The sequence below is a fragment of the Tympanuchus pallidicinctus genome, unplaced genomic scaffold (assembly GCF_026119805.1).
Source record: "Tympanuchus pallidicinctus isolate F22 unplaced genomic scaffold, pur_lepc_1.0 scaffold2, whole genome shotgun sequence".
Lineage (NCBI taxonomy): Eukaryota > Metazoa > Chordata > Aves > Galliformes > Phasianidae > Tympanuchus > Tympanuchus pallidicinctus.
In genome coordinates, this window is record NW_026294721.1 from 54,390,380 (window position 1) to 54,405,634 (window position 15,255).

General features: G+C 39.8%; 1 protein-coding gene across 5 annotated transcripts in view; it reads left to right on the forward strand.

Annotated features, from left to right (window-relative positions):
* The first annotated feature begins 1,702 nt into the window (after window positions 1-1,702).
* SNCA (synuclein alpha) overlaps window positions 1,703-15,255 on the forward strand; it is a 66,633-nt gene continuing 53,080 nt past the window's right edge. The window contains exons 1-4 of one of the 5 annotated variants that reach the window (XM_052682718.1): window positions 1,703-1,862; window positions 2,570-2,719; window positions 3,708-3,853; window positions 10,023-10,064. In XM_052682718.1, coding sequence (XP_052538678.1) covers window positions 3,733-3,853; window positions 10,023-10,064 — 163 coding nt within the window. In that variant the 5' untranslated portion in view covers window positions 1,703-1,862; window positions 2,570-2,719; window positions 3,708-3,732. Of the gene's footprint in view, window positions 1,863-2,104; window positions 2,275-2,569; window positions 2,720-2,939; window positions 3,368-3,437; window positions 3,462-3,707; window positions 3,854-10,022; window positions 10,065-15,255 lie in introns of those variants that run through there. The other 4 variants (XM_052682717.1, XM_052682716.1, XM_052682720.1 and 1 more) reach the window with 4 other exon arrangements.

A 15,255-nucleotide genomic window follows, 5' to 3' on the forward strand; every position in this document is an offset into this window, starting at 1 on the left:
TATGCCATGGAAATGGATCCCTCTTGTCTCTACCACTCTGAATTTGGCCATGTGATTTTATTATCCAACAGGCTGTTACTTTGTCTAACATTATAACATCATGCCTCTGTCTGATCATGCAGTGCATAGGAAAGAACCTTATCAAGCTGGAGAAACAAACATTTATTTAAACCTAATAGATAACACTCACACAAGGAGCGCAATATTCTCTATTTATTATAAAGCATACTCATGCTAATACTAATTTTGTCTTTTAATTATTGAACCCCGTATTAATTGTTAATTATTAATAATTCCCTGCATGCTTTTGCTTTTGCCAGTTGTTTTGTGGACTGGTTTGACCTGGTTCTGAGATTAATGGGGTGGGAGGAGCTATGGACCCATGCCCTGGGAGAGGGGAAGGGGGGAGAAGCTAGGGAGACAGGCCTAAAAACAGCAGCAATAGGCTAAGGGAGTAAAAACTAAGTTACTAATCAGAATGGAAGATAACACAATATAATACAGTGTAATTGTAAGTGAAGGTAATAAATCAAATAAAGTGAGAGAGAGTCCAATACTGAAGGCTTTACTCTAATGCTGAAGGCGAGATGGGTAGGGAGCACACATGGCAGAGAGGAGCATCAAAGAAGGAGCATCTCAGACTTGGGAACAGTTGTATCTTCCCCTTCAAATGCAAAACAGAACAGTGACAGTCTTATGGGATATGTAGCTCTTCTCTGCTGAGAACCAGGTACCTGGAAATATTGACAATCCATGGAACTGGAGCATTAACTCTTTAACTACCAGTGCTGTATGTGATGTTACAATGTGGGATATTGATAACAAAAATCATAAAACCGTGGCAGCTTGTAACATTTGGGAAGAAAATGCAGAAAGCATGGGACTTTTATTTCTTTGGATTTACTGTCTAATATTACACTTGTGTTTCTCCCCCACAGCTAGAAGGAAACACCACATCAAGATTTGCATCATTAAGTAGAAATGTGCAGCTCACGATGAAAAAGATGTGCTGCCTCCTAGTGCGATTCCTGGATGCTTGTTAAAGATGTTCTGGAGGGTGTGATTAAGGAGGAATGGTTTGTATTCTCAGACAGCGCTTTATGATGCAAGGAAATACAACCTATCACCAAATGTTTGCTTGGTTAAATCAGGTAGTGGAGTGAATCCCCAGAAAGCTTACCAAGCAGTAGATAAATATTAAGAAACCTGGAGAGAAAAAAAAAAAACCCTGCATTGTATGCTCAGAATGGAAATAAAAGCAGGGACCCATCAGCTGCCTGCCCATGATGATGGATTGAAGGTGCTTTGTGCAGCTCATGTCCCTGTATCTCATCTGTACCAAGCTCTGCTTCTCCTGTGGATTGCATTGACAGAACAAACTGTTTCTGCAAGGTTTTGCAGGATCTGTACAGCGTGCTGACTGATGTACTGATGCTGAAGGTCCATCTGTTCTAATACCTTGTTTCCCACTGAATTTGGCTTCTCGTGCCTACGCTCTGCAGCAATACAGAGATATGTGATTGCTTTCCCTTTCTGGAGAAAAGTCACTTGAGTGCAACAGAGCAAGAGGGGAGCAGCAGTGGCCCTGGTCTGTACAATGGAGACCACTAAGGGGTCCAACAGTTGGGAGTTTGGGCTTCTCATCCTCATTTGGATAAAGATTTTATTATATTTTTGCAGCAGGACTAAGACTCGTATTTTTTTCTGTAGAAGAATCACCCACCATCCTTGAAAATGAGCTGGGAGCACGAATCCTGACAGAACGGCAGCATTTACCTCGAGTCACTCCAACCTGAAGACTTTCGATAGGAAGTAACCAAGAGCTCGGGGGCGTTTTCTGAGCCGTGGGTGAAGCAAAACAGGTGTGCCAATAGCTTGCTCATACTGCTTCTGAGTACGGCGGTGATTCAGCCCCGGGGCGAACAGCGGACAGGTGGTGCCACGAGGTGACCAGGACCTCAGCCTCTCCCCTTCGCTTTTTTCCTATCCTCATCTCCCACCCCCACGTCACGACGCATAGCCGACCTGCAGCACACTCCCCCTCCCCAGCCGGGGATGAAGGCTGGGAGCCGCCCCACCGCCCCCGGTCCCTCCTCCCACCTCCCCTCCCCTCACCCTGTCTCTCCTTCACACTCGCTGCCCGCCGTGCTGCCGTCGGGGCGGTGTCGGGAGACTCGGCGATGTGCTGAGAAGGGGCAGCTCCCATCAGGTTTCCGCGCTTCGCCCTCCTTCTTCCCTGCCTCCCCCCGCCTTCCTGCAGCTGCGGACCCAGCGGTAAGTGGTGGGGAGTGCGTGAGGGGCTTTGCTCCCCCGGGGCTGGGCAGCAGCTGGGGTGAGTGTGCGTACAGGTGCAGGGGTATAGAGGTGCTTTTACCGCCGAACGTTCTCCTTTGGGCACGAAGGAGGAAGGGAAAGAGAGGGGAAACCAGCGGGCACTGTGGCTGCCGTGTGCGAGAGCCGCTGGGTGCTATCTGCTCACGTCGCTCTCCCCTTCTCCTCGGGTAGTCCCTATAGATAGAGCTATTTGCTTGTAGGAGAGCCCTGTGCGTTTCTTTTCCTCCCTCCACAGGTGCCCTTTATTTTATTTGGACAGAGCCACGTAGCCGTGTATTGCTTTTTTTTTTTTTCCCCCACGCTGCACCCAGGTGCTTCCACACCTGCTCTCGGTGCTGCCCACGGTGTCACTGGGGCACGGATGCTGCCCTTCTGATTGCCACGGGTTAGTAGCAAGCTGCCCACTGCCTTCCTAGACATCCCTTCCTCTGGCGGAGGGAAGGAACTAGCAGGCAGTGCCACTTCTGAGAGGGGGAGGGAGAAGAGGGAAGGTCTGTCGTGATGGGATTGTGGAAGGGATGCTGACTTGGTGGCTTTAATTACTGTCTTTGTAGCTTAATTGTAGCGTGGGGCTGTATAGCTGCCACAGAACTCGTTTGCTAGCTGTAGTGCAGAGCTGTTAGCATTGCATGTTCTTGGCTTTGCGTTTTCGTTATTTTTTTTTCCTTAGATTTGATACATGTGCAGGATCCCTTTGGAGAACTCAAGTACTGGCAGAGTGATATGAGCTGCACGCAAAACGAAGAGTTGCTGAAAAGCAGCGTTTTGTGTTTGCTCAAGTCCTTCTGGAATGCTAGCGGTTCTTCTAACAATAAGTGAACGTTTCTCATTTAGAAGAGGTGTTTGTGAAGTAGCTAGTATTTAAGATTTTCCTTTGAATGAGAAGGTGGAGCATCAGCAAATGATGGGATTAGATCTTGCAGATAGCATATGAACAAACTGTCCTTTGGAGGAGATGGTGATGGGCAAGGAATGGGCTTGCTCCTTTCAATGAATGCACCTTCAGATGAGAACTGCGTTGTCAGTGACCTCTGTAGGTTTCTGTGGGAACTCCCAGGCCTTTTAGGGACTACTCTAGCCATGCTGCTTGACTTGCTATCTGTGATAGCATGTGAGAAGATGTAAAGGTGACTTGTGTAACTGAGCTGCTTGGTTTTAACTGTTTTTTTCTATCTGCGCTACAGGATACAGACAGCTATGTGTATATTGCTGATAGAGATGTAGATAGAAGCTATATAATATGTTGGTGTAAATAACATATTTTTTAAATATTTTGATGTTCAATCAGTTTTAATGTAATTTTCTTCCTTTGCTGGTAAAAAAAAAAAAAAAGCTGAGAATCGTTATTCAAAGCATGCTTTTTTTTTTCCTAGTTTTGTGTGAAGAAATTCTTCAGCCATGGATGTGTTCATGAAAGGACTAAACAAGGCAAAGGAGGGAGTTGTAGCAGCAGCAGAGAAAACCAAGCAAGGAGTGGCTGAAGCAGCAGGAAAGACAAAAGAGGGAGTCCTCTATGTGGGTAGGTGGGCAGCAAGGTCATGCTGCTGATTAGTTTTCCCTGACAGCCCTGCTCATCTGAAAGAAAGAGCTGAATTCTCTCTTCTGTGAAGTATGTAATTGTTTATAGAAGAGGGTTAACTGCAAAGTAAACAGGATGAGACTTGAACTCACCTGAGCTCCAGGTCTTTGAAGATTGCTGTTTGTGTGTTTGTTTGTGGTGTTGTACTGTCACTGTTTTGCTTGTTGTCACTGTGTTGTGCTGGCCGTATGTGGCTGCATCATGGGGCAGCTTTTGTAGTGTCATAAAGGATAAGCTTGCCTGGTGGAAGAGGCCTTACAATGCAAGTTACTGGCTGGTGCTATTCAAGATGTTTGCTATATGGGAAGTATTTTCACAGAGTCCTGTAGAATGCCTGAGTCTAAAGCAGGATTTTAAAAGCAAAAACTTGAGATGTTGATTCTGGAACTGAATGTAAGAAATGTCAATGGCTTTTCCTGGAATAAAATGAGGGTAAGTGAAGAAATGAGCTTGTTTACTTTCTTCACTAAATAAAAATCCTCAACAGTAACATTTTGAAAGACAAGGAACGGACACCTTATCATTCAAAATTAACCTGATGTTCTATAGTTACTGCACAGCAGTTATTTTCCATTGCTTCTCAAAGAAGAACCTTTACAGTCACTGAGCTAGGGTAGTTAGTCCTCCAAGCAGCAGTGGAGACAATGGGAAGCAGATGTTAGTTGACTTATCCAGACTATGCAAGAACCTTGCATGAACCAGGGAAGAGGTTCTTTTTAAATCCTGCATTGGTATGTAGATGGCGTGATCATCATTTTCGCTTAGCAACTCTCAGGCCTTAAAATACTGTCTTGTAAATGCCATCGTGAAAAATGTCCAGGAGAAGAACTGCCAAGACCGTACAAATAGGTCATTTCAACTGGAGGAATTCCATATTTTTTGTGAAATTCAGTTGCATGGTAGTAGAATAGAAAGGAAAATAGATTCTTTTCTGTAGTTTTGTTTTTTTTAATAATTTGGCAGCAGGTCGTTTCTGTACAGAGTTGAACAGAGTTCAAATCCAGAGGTATTTATTTTAAATGGAAGAACTGATATTTCTGTACGTCTTTCCAGGATTCCTTCTGCCCTTGCAGAATCCTTTGCAGTTGCAAGGGAATCCCCTTGCCCTTAATGGCACTCTGTAACAAATTATTTCTTCTCCACGTAGTTTAGACTACTGATTTGGAATATCTTCTTCTCCTGCTGAGCTGTAGCTGAGCTTGGTGCTCTTGCCAACAGAGATGGAAGTCAATTTGAAAAGTAGTTGTAAGATGAATCTATTTAAAAATGAGCATCTGCTCATTTCCAGCATCAAAGTAGCTGTACTTTCACTGCACATCATGCTTGATATTAAAATTAATTTTAAGGATATGGCTTTATTTTAAAACTTCATTTTTTTGTTGATCTTGAGTGTACTTTTAGGGTCATTGATTTCTTTGTATTGGAAACCTGTGTTGTGTGCTGAAATAATCCTTGTCCCGGAGCTCTTCTCCTGATGGTAATAATGTCTGGAATTAGCTATCCTCCCAAAGGCAAGAGATTTCCTGTTTGTTGTCTTCAGAGATATTTTTGCTGAGGCTGTGCTTCATAGGGCAGGCTTGCTGTTTATTTCATAACTGAAATACCTTGGTCAGCAAAGCCCTGAGCCATAATGAGGATCTGTGCATACAACTGCAGAGATGTGAAGCAAGCACCTTCCTGCAGCAGATAAATGCTTTTCAGGAAGAAAGACCTATATGCAGTTTCAGTGATACAGGCAGAAAACACTTCAGTTAGAGTTGCTCCTCAGAATTTCTGACAGGTGTCTGGGTGTATGCTTGGGTTTAGTGAGCCAAGGTTTCCATAGTTAAGTTTTCAAAACGTTGTACTAGGTAATGGACCCAAGTAATAAACTTGCTGGGTTATTGGTTCCTTGGGTTCTCCAACTGCAACTGGAGAAGCCAGAATTAAAACAAGGAGAGTAAAAATCAGAGCAGAAACCAATAGGCTCAGCAAATTGTAGTGGTGTTTGGGGACCCCTGTGAGGGCTTGGTTCTGGCAGAGGGCGGCTGAAACTGGGTCACAGCTCTGTGTTCACTGCCCAAGCAGCGTGTTTAGGCTGCCCAGAACCCCTTCATTTCTGAGCTGGCGATGTCCCTGTGCTTCCCAAGCACATAGCAGGGGCAGCTCATCTCTTAAACAGCATAACAAAGACTGATGTGATAATCTCTTCGTTCTGTGTTAAGGATTCTAAAGATTTCTTTCTGCCTCTGTAGCTGAGTTTTCAGATACAAATTGCAAAGACAGACAGTGAGATTATTTGTGAAAGCTACCTGACATCTTGCAAACAGTCTGACAAAATTAGGCTAGGAGGGACATGTTAATCATTTTTAGTGTCAGCAGTCATCTCAGTGGCATTCAGCCTCCCATTGCTGTTACAAAATGAGTAAGATTGAAAAAAAAAATAAGTTTGGTCCGGATTCCCAAGATGCTGTGGTCTTTCATTTAAGAGATAAATTTAGGTAGTAGAACTTAAGCAATTTGGGAGTGTAATTTAAGTAAAAAATGAAAATATGTGCCTTTCTGTCCAGGGAATGGTTAACTATTATGATAAAGATTGTAACGTACTTCTACATAGTGAGAATCTATGAACAACAGCTACTGTTTAGGTTCAAGTGTGAAACATAAAACTCTGAGGGAATCTCCTGGAGGATTAATGGGGTTCTTTTTCCTTTCCATATATGTCTTCCCTCCTACCATCCTGGGCAACCTGATCTATCTGTAGATGACCCTGTTCATTGTAGGGATGTTGAAGTAGATGGCCTTCAGAAGTCACTTCCAACTCATAAGGATTCTATGATCTTTGTCTGTCTTTCCAATATTCAGAATGTCCTTTAACACAGTCTGTAGTATGTTTTTATTATTTCCTTTTTTTCTGGAGTTCCTCTGCTGATGTCCTTCAACGCTGACCAACTGAAATACAGTGGTTTTATCTTGACTTACAGAAGCAGCATCAGGACCTTTTTTTCCATTCAAAGAATGACCTGATTGTTGATAAGGAGGGAGGACTGAGATATCATAAACTCAAAACTGGGTCTCCGTGTATCTTTCAAAAGCTGTTGGTGTGAAGCAGTGAAGAAAAACGTGGCAATGCTTACCCACACGACTTTGAAGCCAAGATCTGTGACTAAGGATAATGCTCTTGCATGTGATCAGTGATGTGCTGCTAAAGGGTTCCTTTGAGCTCTGTGTTGTTACCAGGGAGCTGCTGTTTGTGCTCAGTTGACTTCTGAGTGTCTGTGCGGTGCCCAGGAGTGGAGGTTTCCAATCTCATCTCTCTAGCCATGATACACTATAGCAGAACACAGGAGTAGCTTATCAGGAGACAAGTTTGTGGCAGAAGAATTTACTGCCCTGTGCTCAACTGGCCTTAGAGTAGATCAGTCCAGTCATGACGTATGTGGCAGGACCATCCAAATTCCTCTGCTGTACTTTCTTAATGTTTTTTGTTTTCCTGCAGTAATAGGTAAGCTTTGTGAAGGAGTTAAGGGGCTGGAGGTCCATGTGGTGGGATAGTGGGCTTCAGCACTCAGGAGCAAGTATTAAGATTTATCCTTCTCCTGATTTGGGCTTATGTGTCTTCACAACAAGCTCTAAGTGTCCTGAATCTCAGTAAAGGCTTGCTTGTTATGTTCTAATCATCTCTCAAAACCTCCCAGAAATGAGTGTTGACAAACTGATAGTGATGATTGTATGTAATGAAATGGAGAGAGTCTGTTGTTGTTTCAGATAATAACATAGAGACAAAAATTGTGGGTTTGGTTTCCTCTGAGTGACTTGAATATCTATTATAATGAGGAAAAATATTGTACTGTGTGCTACTATTGCTCTTGATTAAAATAAGTAAGCATAGGTCAGTATCAGATTACTTGTCTCGTTTCTCTATTCTCCCTGTTGTGCTGAGTTTAATGAGCTGGTTTATTCATGTTTTGAAAATTGCAGAATGAAAGACAGGTAGTTAATAGGAGGAAGCAATGTGGATGACTGCTTTCATTCACTCCCAGCCAGGAGTTGCCCTAACAAATTCAGTTGTTCTATTTATAGACCTGTTCTGGCAGGTCCTAGTGTTCTTCTAGATCCTATTGTAGTTCTGTCTGGAGAAACAGCTACTTCCATTGAAGTACGTGAGAGTTGAATGTTTAGCTCTAATGTATACTGTATGTTCTGGACTAAAGCACAGCTGATTATTTTCACAAATGTGTTTGTTCTGTACAGGTCAGCAAGTTGTGCTTTTGCTGAAGAAAAATCTGGCAGCAAAAAGATATGGCATTTCTAGACTAGCTGTGCTTATAGCAGAGTTAAGTGAATTAAGAATCAGTCTGTGGATGTTCCTCTGAAGTGCATTATAGAGGTCCCAAGGGAATTGTGTCATACCATCTATCTCTCACCTTCATCCTTCTCAGCTCTACGGAACTGCATACTTGTTATTCACAGGTTTGCATTTGCTAATGGCTCAGATTACGGGCAGTAACTTCAGCAAGATGAATGATATTTTGGTCAGGTCTACAAATGAATTTGAAAGTATGTTAATGTTGTTTAGTTAAGTTATGTTAAAGTTGTTAATGTTAAATGTTCAAATAGATTTCCTGTAAGACTAAAATGGTGTTTAGTCTCTTTGTACCAGACAGTAGAACCAGTCATTGCTTAAATTCCACGTGTGTTTTTAGTGCTGTTCAGTGCTTGTGGTGATGCAAGATTGAGAATTGAAGTCCTAGAACAGGTCTTTAAATATTAGCACCTTGGATTCACCAAAATGAATACTTCTTCCAACAGTAAATGTTTTCCCTGAAAGAAAACAAACTGCTAATTTTGGAAGAGAAAATCAAAGTAAAGGAAGGTTTCTCAGGTGTTTAACTTGTTTTATTGTCTAAAGGAACAGGAAGTCATTTTACTTGATGCAACAACGTTATTTAATTTTGTAATGGAATAATGCTCTTGCTCATATATAAGAGCCTTTACAATGCTGTAATCAATCTAATAGTGCCATAAATTCATGGTGTAAGCTCTACAAATTGGCACTAGCAGTGAACAGTATGCTTGAATGAGGTTTTCATGTTATTCCAGCGAGTATTTATATTACTTTCAAGAATTATAATAAGTTGCTTTCTTCTAATGCATTTCTGCTGATTTACTGTTATCTTCTCATGTGTTTCTGCTAGTATCAGTTTGTGTTTATATATTTGTATATAGTGATATGCTGAAATTACATAGGTATTAGAAGTGGTGAGTCAAATACTAATTATAAAGTCTGAAATACTGAGTGACGTGTGAACACAAAAATAATGATATATAATTTTTTTGGTAGTTAAAAAGAAGTTGTCATCATGGTATTTTTACATGGGCATTCCAGAATTTGGCTTGGTCTTCAGGGTGCCAAGTTAAATTGTTTAAGCAGGTCTTAGAATATTTCTCAGTGCTGCGCAAGCTTAAGTTTTCTGTTTGCAGAACCTTTGTTGATTATTCTTGTCAGTGATAAGGAGTGCAGTGGATTAGGCGAGCCTTGATTTTGACCCCGTGGGCACTTTTATGTTTAAGTGCTGTCTGCTACCTAATGTTTCCTTTTCAGATTGCTCTTTGTCTAAATCTAGCCATTCTAAAAGTTCCCAGTGAATTTATCTGCTAAGTCTTTCTGTAGGCTCAGTAAAGCTTGTTAATTCCCTAGAAACCAAGATTTGAACAAGAGTTGTTAGAAGTTAAAAGGATCTTTTGGGAACTTGGGGTCCGATCTTTGGAAAATACATGCATGAGTTTCATCTTACTATTAACATCCTAATGACTTCTGTGCAGCTGTCCCTGTGAGTTTGTGGAGTGGCAGACTTAATTAACATGACTGTTAAGACAATGGCAAGAAAGTCAGTAAGTACAAGGAATTAACTGCAGAAGTGCTTGCAGTACTATCATTTTTTTATAGTTCAAATAGTTGCTTTCAATTGACAGTTTCAGCCTTTCCCTTAGATGGAATTTCTGTTGAGTTAATTTGGAAACTGCGCAATAGTATGTATTCTATCTATTTATTCTACCTTATTATCCATCTTGCCTTTACCAGTATGTAAGAACAAGTATTTTCAACTAAATATTGTTCGTTGTTTAGGTTCCAGGACCAAGGAAGGAGTTGTTCATGGTGTCACAACGGGTAAGTCAATTCTCTTAATTTCTTGATTAACTAAATTTTTCTCTATTAAATTTTTTTATTTCTTTGAATGCTCATGCTTCTGAGGGGTGGTAAAATGTGGGAAAATTTGAGAAGTGTAAAGAAATGTTGATGTAAACTGCATAAAGTTTTATGTTTTACAGTGAAATATTTAAGTGTAATATCATTGTATGTGAGGAGGATTTTCTAAGCAGTATTCTGAATCAAAGTCAAGCTATACCAGTGTGAGCTGGAGGGCTAGTGAAAACAGATTTCAAAGAGAAGGAAATAGCTTGTGTTTGTAGAAGTATACTAAAGTTATTTCTTTTTTTTTCTTTGTTTATTGCCAAAATATTCTAGGTAGGAAAGTCTCAAGCATGGTGACATTGAAAATAAAAAAGCTTTAGTTTTCTTGTGAAGAATTTCTGGAAGCCTGGTGTGTTTGTCCAATTCTGTTTGCTTGTTATTTGAGGAGGAAGAGTAGTGGGATTGGAGGTGGGAGTGGAGAAGAGAAATAACACTGAATGGGAGTGATAGGGAAGGTACGGTAGGGAAGGACTTGGGCATAAGTTTGAAGGACATTTATCTGCTGATTTAGGACCCTGTGGAGTCAGGCTGTATGCTAGTATAGTAGATAAGGAATTAATGCAACTGATGAAGGAGGCAAATAATGTAGAAGAAACCTCCTTTATACAGTAGGGACTGTAAGAGCTGGGTAGAAAAGAGAAATTGCTGGGAGGGTTTGCAGTTAAGGCCAGCAGTGGCGCCATCAGTTTGTCTGTGCCAAAGTCTTTTTGATAATTCACAGTTAAAGCCATGATGCAAAATGGGGGTTTCTCCTATGTAGTTGTCAACTTAGCTCTGCGGCAGTCATTGCTGCTAATTGCAGTCTGTGTGATTATATCCATCCATTAAGCTGGTTGCCTCCAGTATACTTAATGTAGCTGTAGTGTAGTGCATAGCTGTGCTGTGACAGTCTGTGCCTGAAAAAAAAAATTCCCACAGACTTAATATCTGGTTATTGGTGTTCATACTGGTTCTTCATCCTTGTCTGAGAACTGTTTTCAACACTCCACTACAGGTAGTGACTTCTTAGATTAGGTCTTAATGCAACAACAGTATGGGTGTGCCCCATCACTCCCTCCACTCCTAAAAGATGGTTGTGACTCATCAATATGTCTCCCAGGAGCTGGCTGAGTGGGAAGATAGGAGGGAAATAGCTTGTAGGAATGAAACATGTTTCAGAGTTTTGTTCAACTCATTTGAATTTGTCACGGATTGGAAGATGTTCAAATATTTTAAACTGTATAATCTCTCTGTTGCAACAGTACTTTCAAATGCTGAAGTTATTGCTAGCCATGTATCTTTACATGCGTACCTCTACACTGAAAAGGAATGAATTTGCATTTCAAAGTGATTTACAGAGATCATTTATTATACAAATTGAAACTAGAAACCAATAATTTGAAGCAACTAGTAAGTGGCAGAATGAATGGAAATACTGTATGTATGTGAAGTGCAGGTAAACTTGAGCTGACCGTAATGCATTGAGTAGAATGTGTAATTTTATTCTGCAAAATACTAGACTTGTGGAGATTTGAAGAAAATGTTCAGTCAAGAAACGTGCAGTATTTTTCTTATTAAAAAAAAACACACCGAACAATGCAAATGAAAATGGGAATAGGAAAGGATTTTTTTCTTCTACTTTTTGTACAGCGAGGTTATTACTGATCTGTGCTTATACAGGTTAATGCAAAGAATAAACTGTTAAACTTTACTTGACAGGAAATATCAGAACTCAAATGTTTGAGAAGTAAACCAAGTGTATATTTAGGAGCACAGTTGATGAGAACATCTCTGACAGGCCTTCAGAACTAAGCTGTGGGCTAAATAGATTTATGTTCTTGTTACGAGGCTTCAAATCTCTGCTTGTTAGACCTAAATTAAGGGAAGTATTCGGTAGGATAATTACTGTAACCAATAGAGGATTGCAGTAGAATAAGGTTTGGGGCATGTATATCCCATTTGATCACAGATGTGGGAACAATAGATAACACTTGCATGCAAGTTAACAGTTAATTTTTTTACTAAGCTGGGCTTTGAGAAACTTGTTGAAGCAATGATTTTCTGTAGTAGGCTAGCTTAGTGGGAGATTCCTTTCCCTCCATCTTTATCAGATATAATATATATAGTGAGACAGGAAATTTAAACTAAGAGAACAGATTTTTGACAGATTTGAAGATATATTAAATTTTGTTCTGGGTGATATATAACAAACTATAAATCAAAACAGAGAGAGAACACATCTGTTCTGTGCTGCGCCTATAAGTACAATGTTCAACGATATTACTGGGAATTTTAGACAAATTTCCTCATCCACTTTATGAAATGAGTAACTCATAGCTTGAGAATAATGGTTACTGTGCCACAGTTGGCGTAATACTGACTCATTTCAGCTGGTTGACAGGAGTTTGACTGTTGAATAACAATGAAAAATGGACAGAGGGCATGCAGAGGACAGAAGAGAGGAGCTAATGTAGAATCCTGAGAAGGTAATCTCTAAAATGGAGCAGTATGGACTTGGTAGTATAAAAACAGAGGAATTGCTTGGACATGGAGGGGAGGAGCAATAGAATAAAACAAACTTATGAGGTGCTGTTCTGGGAGGTAGAAGAGGGGAGATGAAAACAGATTTGGATTCACAGGATTGATTTTCAAAGATATAAAGTAAAGATGCTCTGAAAAATGCTAGTGAAGGTGTTCTAGAAATCAAATCTGTTAAATACATGAAATTTGCAGTGATAATGCTGCTATTTCTAAAGGTCTACTTGTCTTTTTTTTTCCCCATAGGACTAGGATTTTGCCAGTTCTGGTGATCTTAATATGTGCTAGGATGTTGATGTGAAACTCGAGATGCATTAACACATTTTCTGGAAAAAAAAAAGAAATGATTCAAGAGGCTAGAGACATTTGAATGTGAAATAGAATCACAGATCCAAATGAAACTGTTTTCAGTTAGTTCTTTCCTACTATTCGAGCTCCAAGGTCTTGCTAGTTTTCCTATTATTGATTATGTAAAACCCTCTGGTGAAGACATTGATAATCCTTAGAGTGCTGATCAATGAAATAACCTTTTCAGTTAGTGGCTTTCCAAACCCAGAAATTAACAAGGTTTAAGAAGTTTCCTGATTTAAAGTATGACCTGATTTTTGCCAGCTTTAGTCACTTCAAGACATTGCAGAATAGGAATGCTGTGGACTTGTTATTTGTCAGGTCACCCTTTCTCAAAACTTCCAGAGAAAAAGTAGTGTTGCTTATTGACCTTATGGGGGTACTAGCTTGTGTATCTGACTTGCCTGCTTAATTGACATGTTTATAGTCCTTTGATTCTAAATGTGTAGTAACGTGTGCATCTTACTCATCTCCCAAGAACAAGTGCATGGAAATGTGCAGCATCCAAGGTGGGATGTTTACAGACTGTCCTAGTAGTCCAAGTAGAGCCCTGGTTTGTAAAAAAGCTCAAGGCCAGAAAGTCCTCTGCCTCAGTACTACTAGCAGATGTCAGTTTCCTGAAGTGAGACAATTTTAGCAGTTATCAATCGTGGTCTATTTTTTTTTTTTTTGCCTAATTCTTTTATTTAACTGTTCATATTGGGTTGCTTCTTTATATTCATGGTCACAGGTATTCCAGTTGCATTCATTTTAATTGTCAGGTATCTTAGAGTAAATGTATCAACTGAAAAACCCACAATTTACTCATGGCTTCTTCATAAATGAATTTTTCAAGTACCTAGGGCAATCTTTTTGTCTGAAATACGTATTTGAAAGTATATTTAGTAAGAATTAATTTCACAGATTTAGATGAATTGTGTAGCTTTCACCTACTTGTGATGATCAAAATAGAAAAGAGCAAGTTCTCATTTTGAATTGTTCTGAATATTGTAACTTTATTACCCAGTTGTCTATGATGAGGGGAAACAAAACCTTCAACACTACTACTTTTGGTAGAACGTTATAGTCACTACTAGAACTTCCATTTCAATGTTAGCCTTGAAGTGGCTATTATATGTCATTCCAGGATCCCTTATTCCACAGGTGATCACAAGTAATCAGGCCACAGCACAGGAGGGCTCTACAGAAACCAATTTACTCTCTCAGCACTGTGATGCAAAGCAGATATCAATTTGTTGAAGACTTAACAGCTTAAAGTCATTTAACAACCTGGTGTTCAGATTAATTTTGTTAGTTGGTAGGACCGCTGCATTCAGAATAAATTAATATGCACTTAATGCCTGTCCCTTGTTACTACTTAGTGTAAGCAAAAAAAAAAAAAGTAATACTGGAAGCCTATTTTGTTGTTTTCCACATGTCACTAGAGTTACATAGCTGAAGGCTTATGAAGTTAGAGTTTATTTACAGAATCGTTCTGGTAATAGGAATGTTGATAGTGTTTGTGTTCTTTAGAAACTGAAAAAAGAACCTTTCCTACTAGCACGCTTACAAATCTGTGCTATGTGTATAGTTAGTTTCATTTATGAGAGTGGCTCTAGTTTCTGAATGACAGTATTTTTCTAAAGAACCAGCTTACTGATTTTGTACCAAGTGTTAAGCTATTATGAAAAATAACAGGTTAGGAGTTTGTCAGCAGCTTTGGATGCCTTGAAATCTTCACTGTTTTAATTGTGTATATTTTTTTCTCACACAAAGCTGGTTAGAATAAGCATTAAATCATTTGCCTTGTCAATAGATATCTATTATTCAGGTCTTTAAACATCGTACTTGGTATGAGATTTTACTACCTTTATAGACTTTGCCATTACTTAATATCAATCATGGCAATCTATGCAGCATCCCCCTCTGCTATATAAAGCTGATTTTTTTGTAAGCTGTTAAAGAATTTGTGTTTATCTGCAAAAAATCATTTCTTTGTATATACTTCAAAAACTTTCTGAAAGGTTAGCCTGTATATCAAGCCTGTGCTCATAAGGAATGTGGCAAGAGTTATGAATGCATTTTATGGGTCAGGTGGAATTTTGATTGGAGAAAATACAGAATTAGTTAGAGTAACGAAGCTATGTGCTGGATATTCTTGAAGACTATTCCCCTGTTTTCTTAAGTGCTCTTTTTTCTGAATATCTGATCCTGTGACTTGAAGGCATGAGTTCACCTCATTTCTTTACTCTTAGAGGGTTTT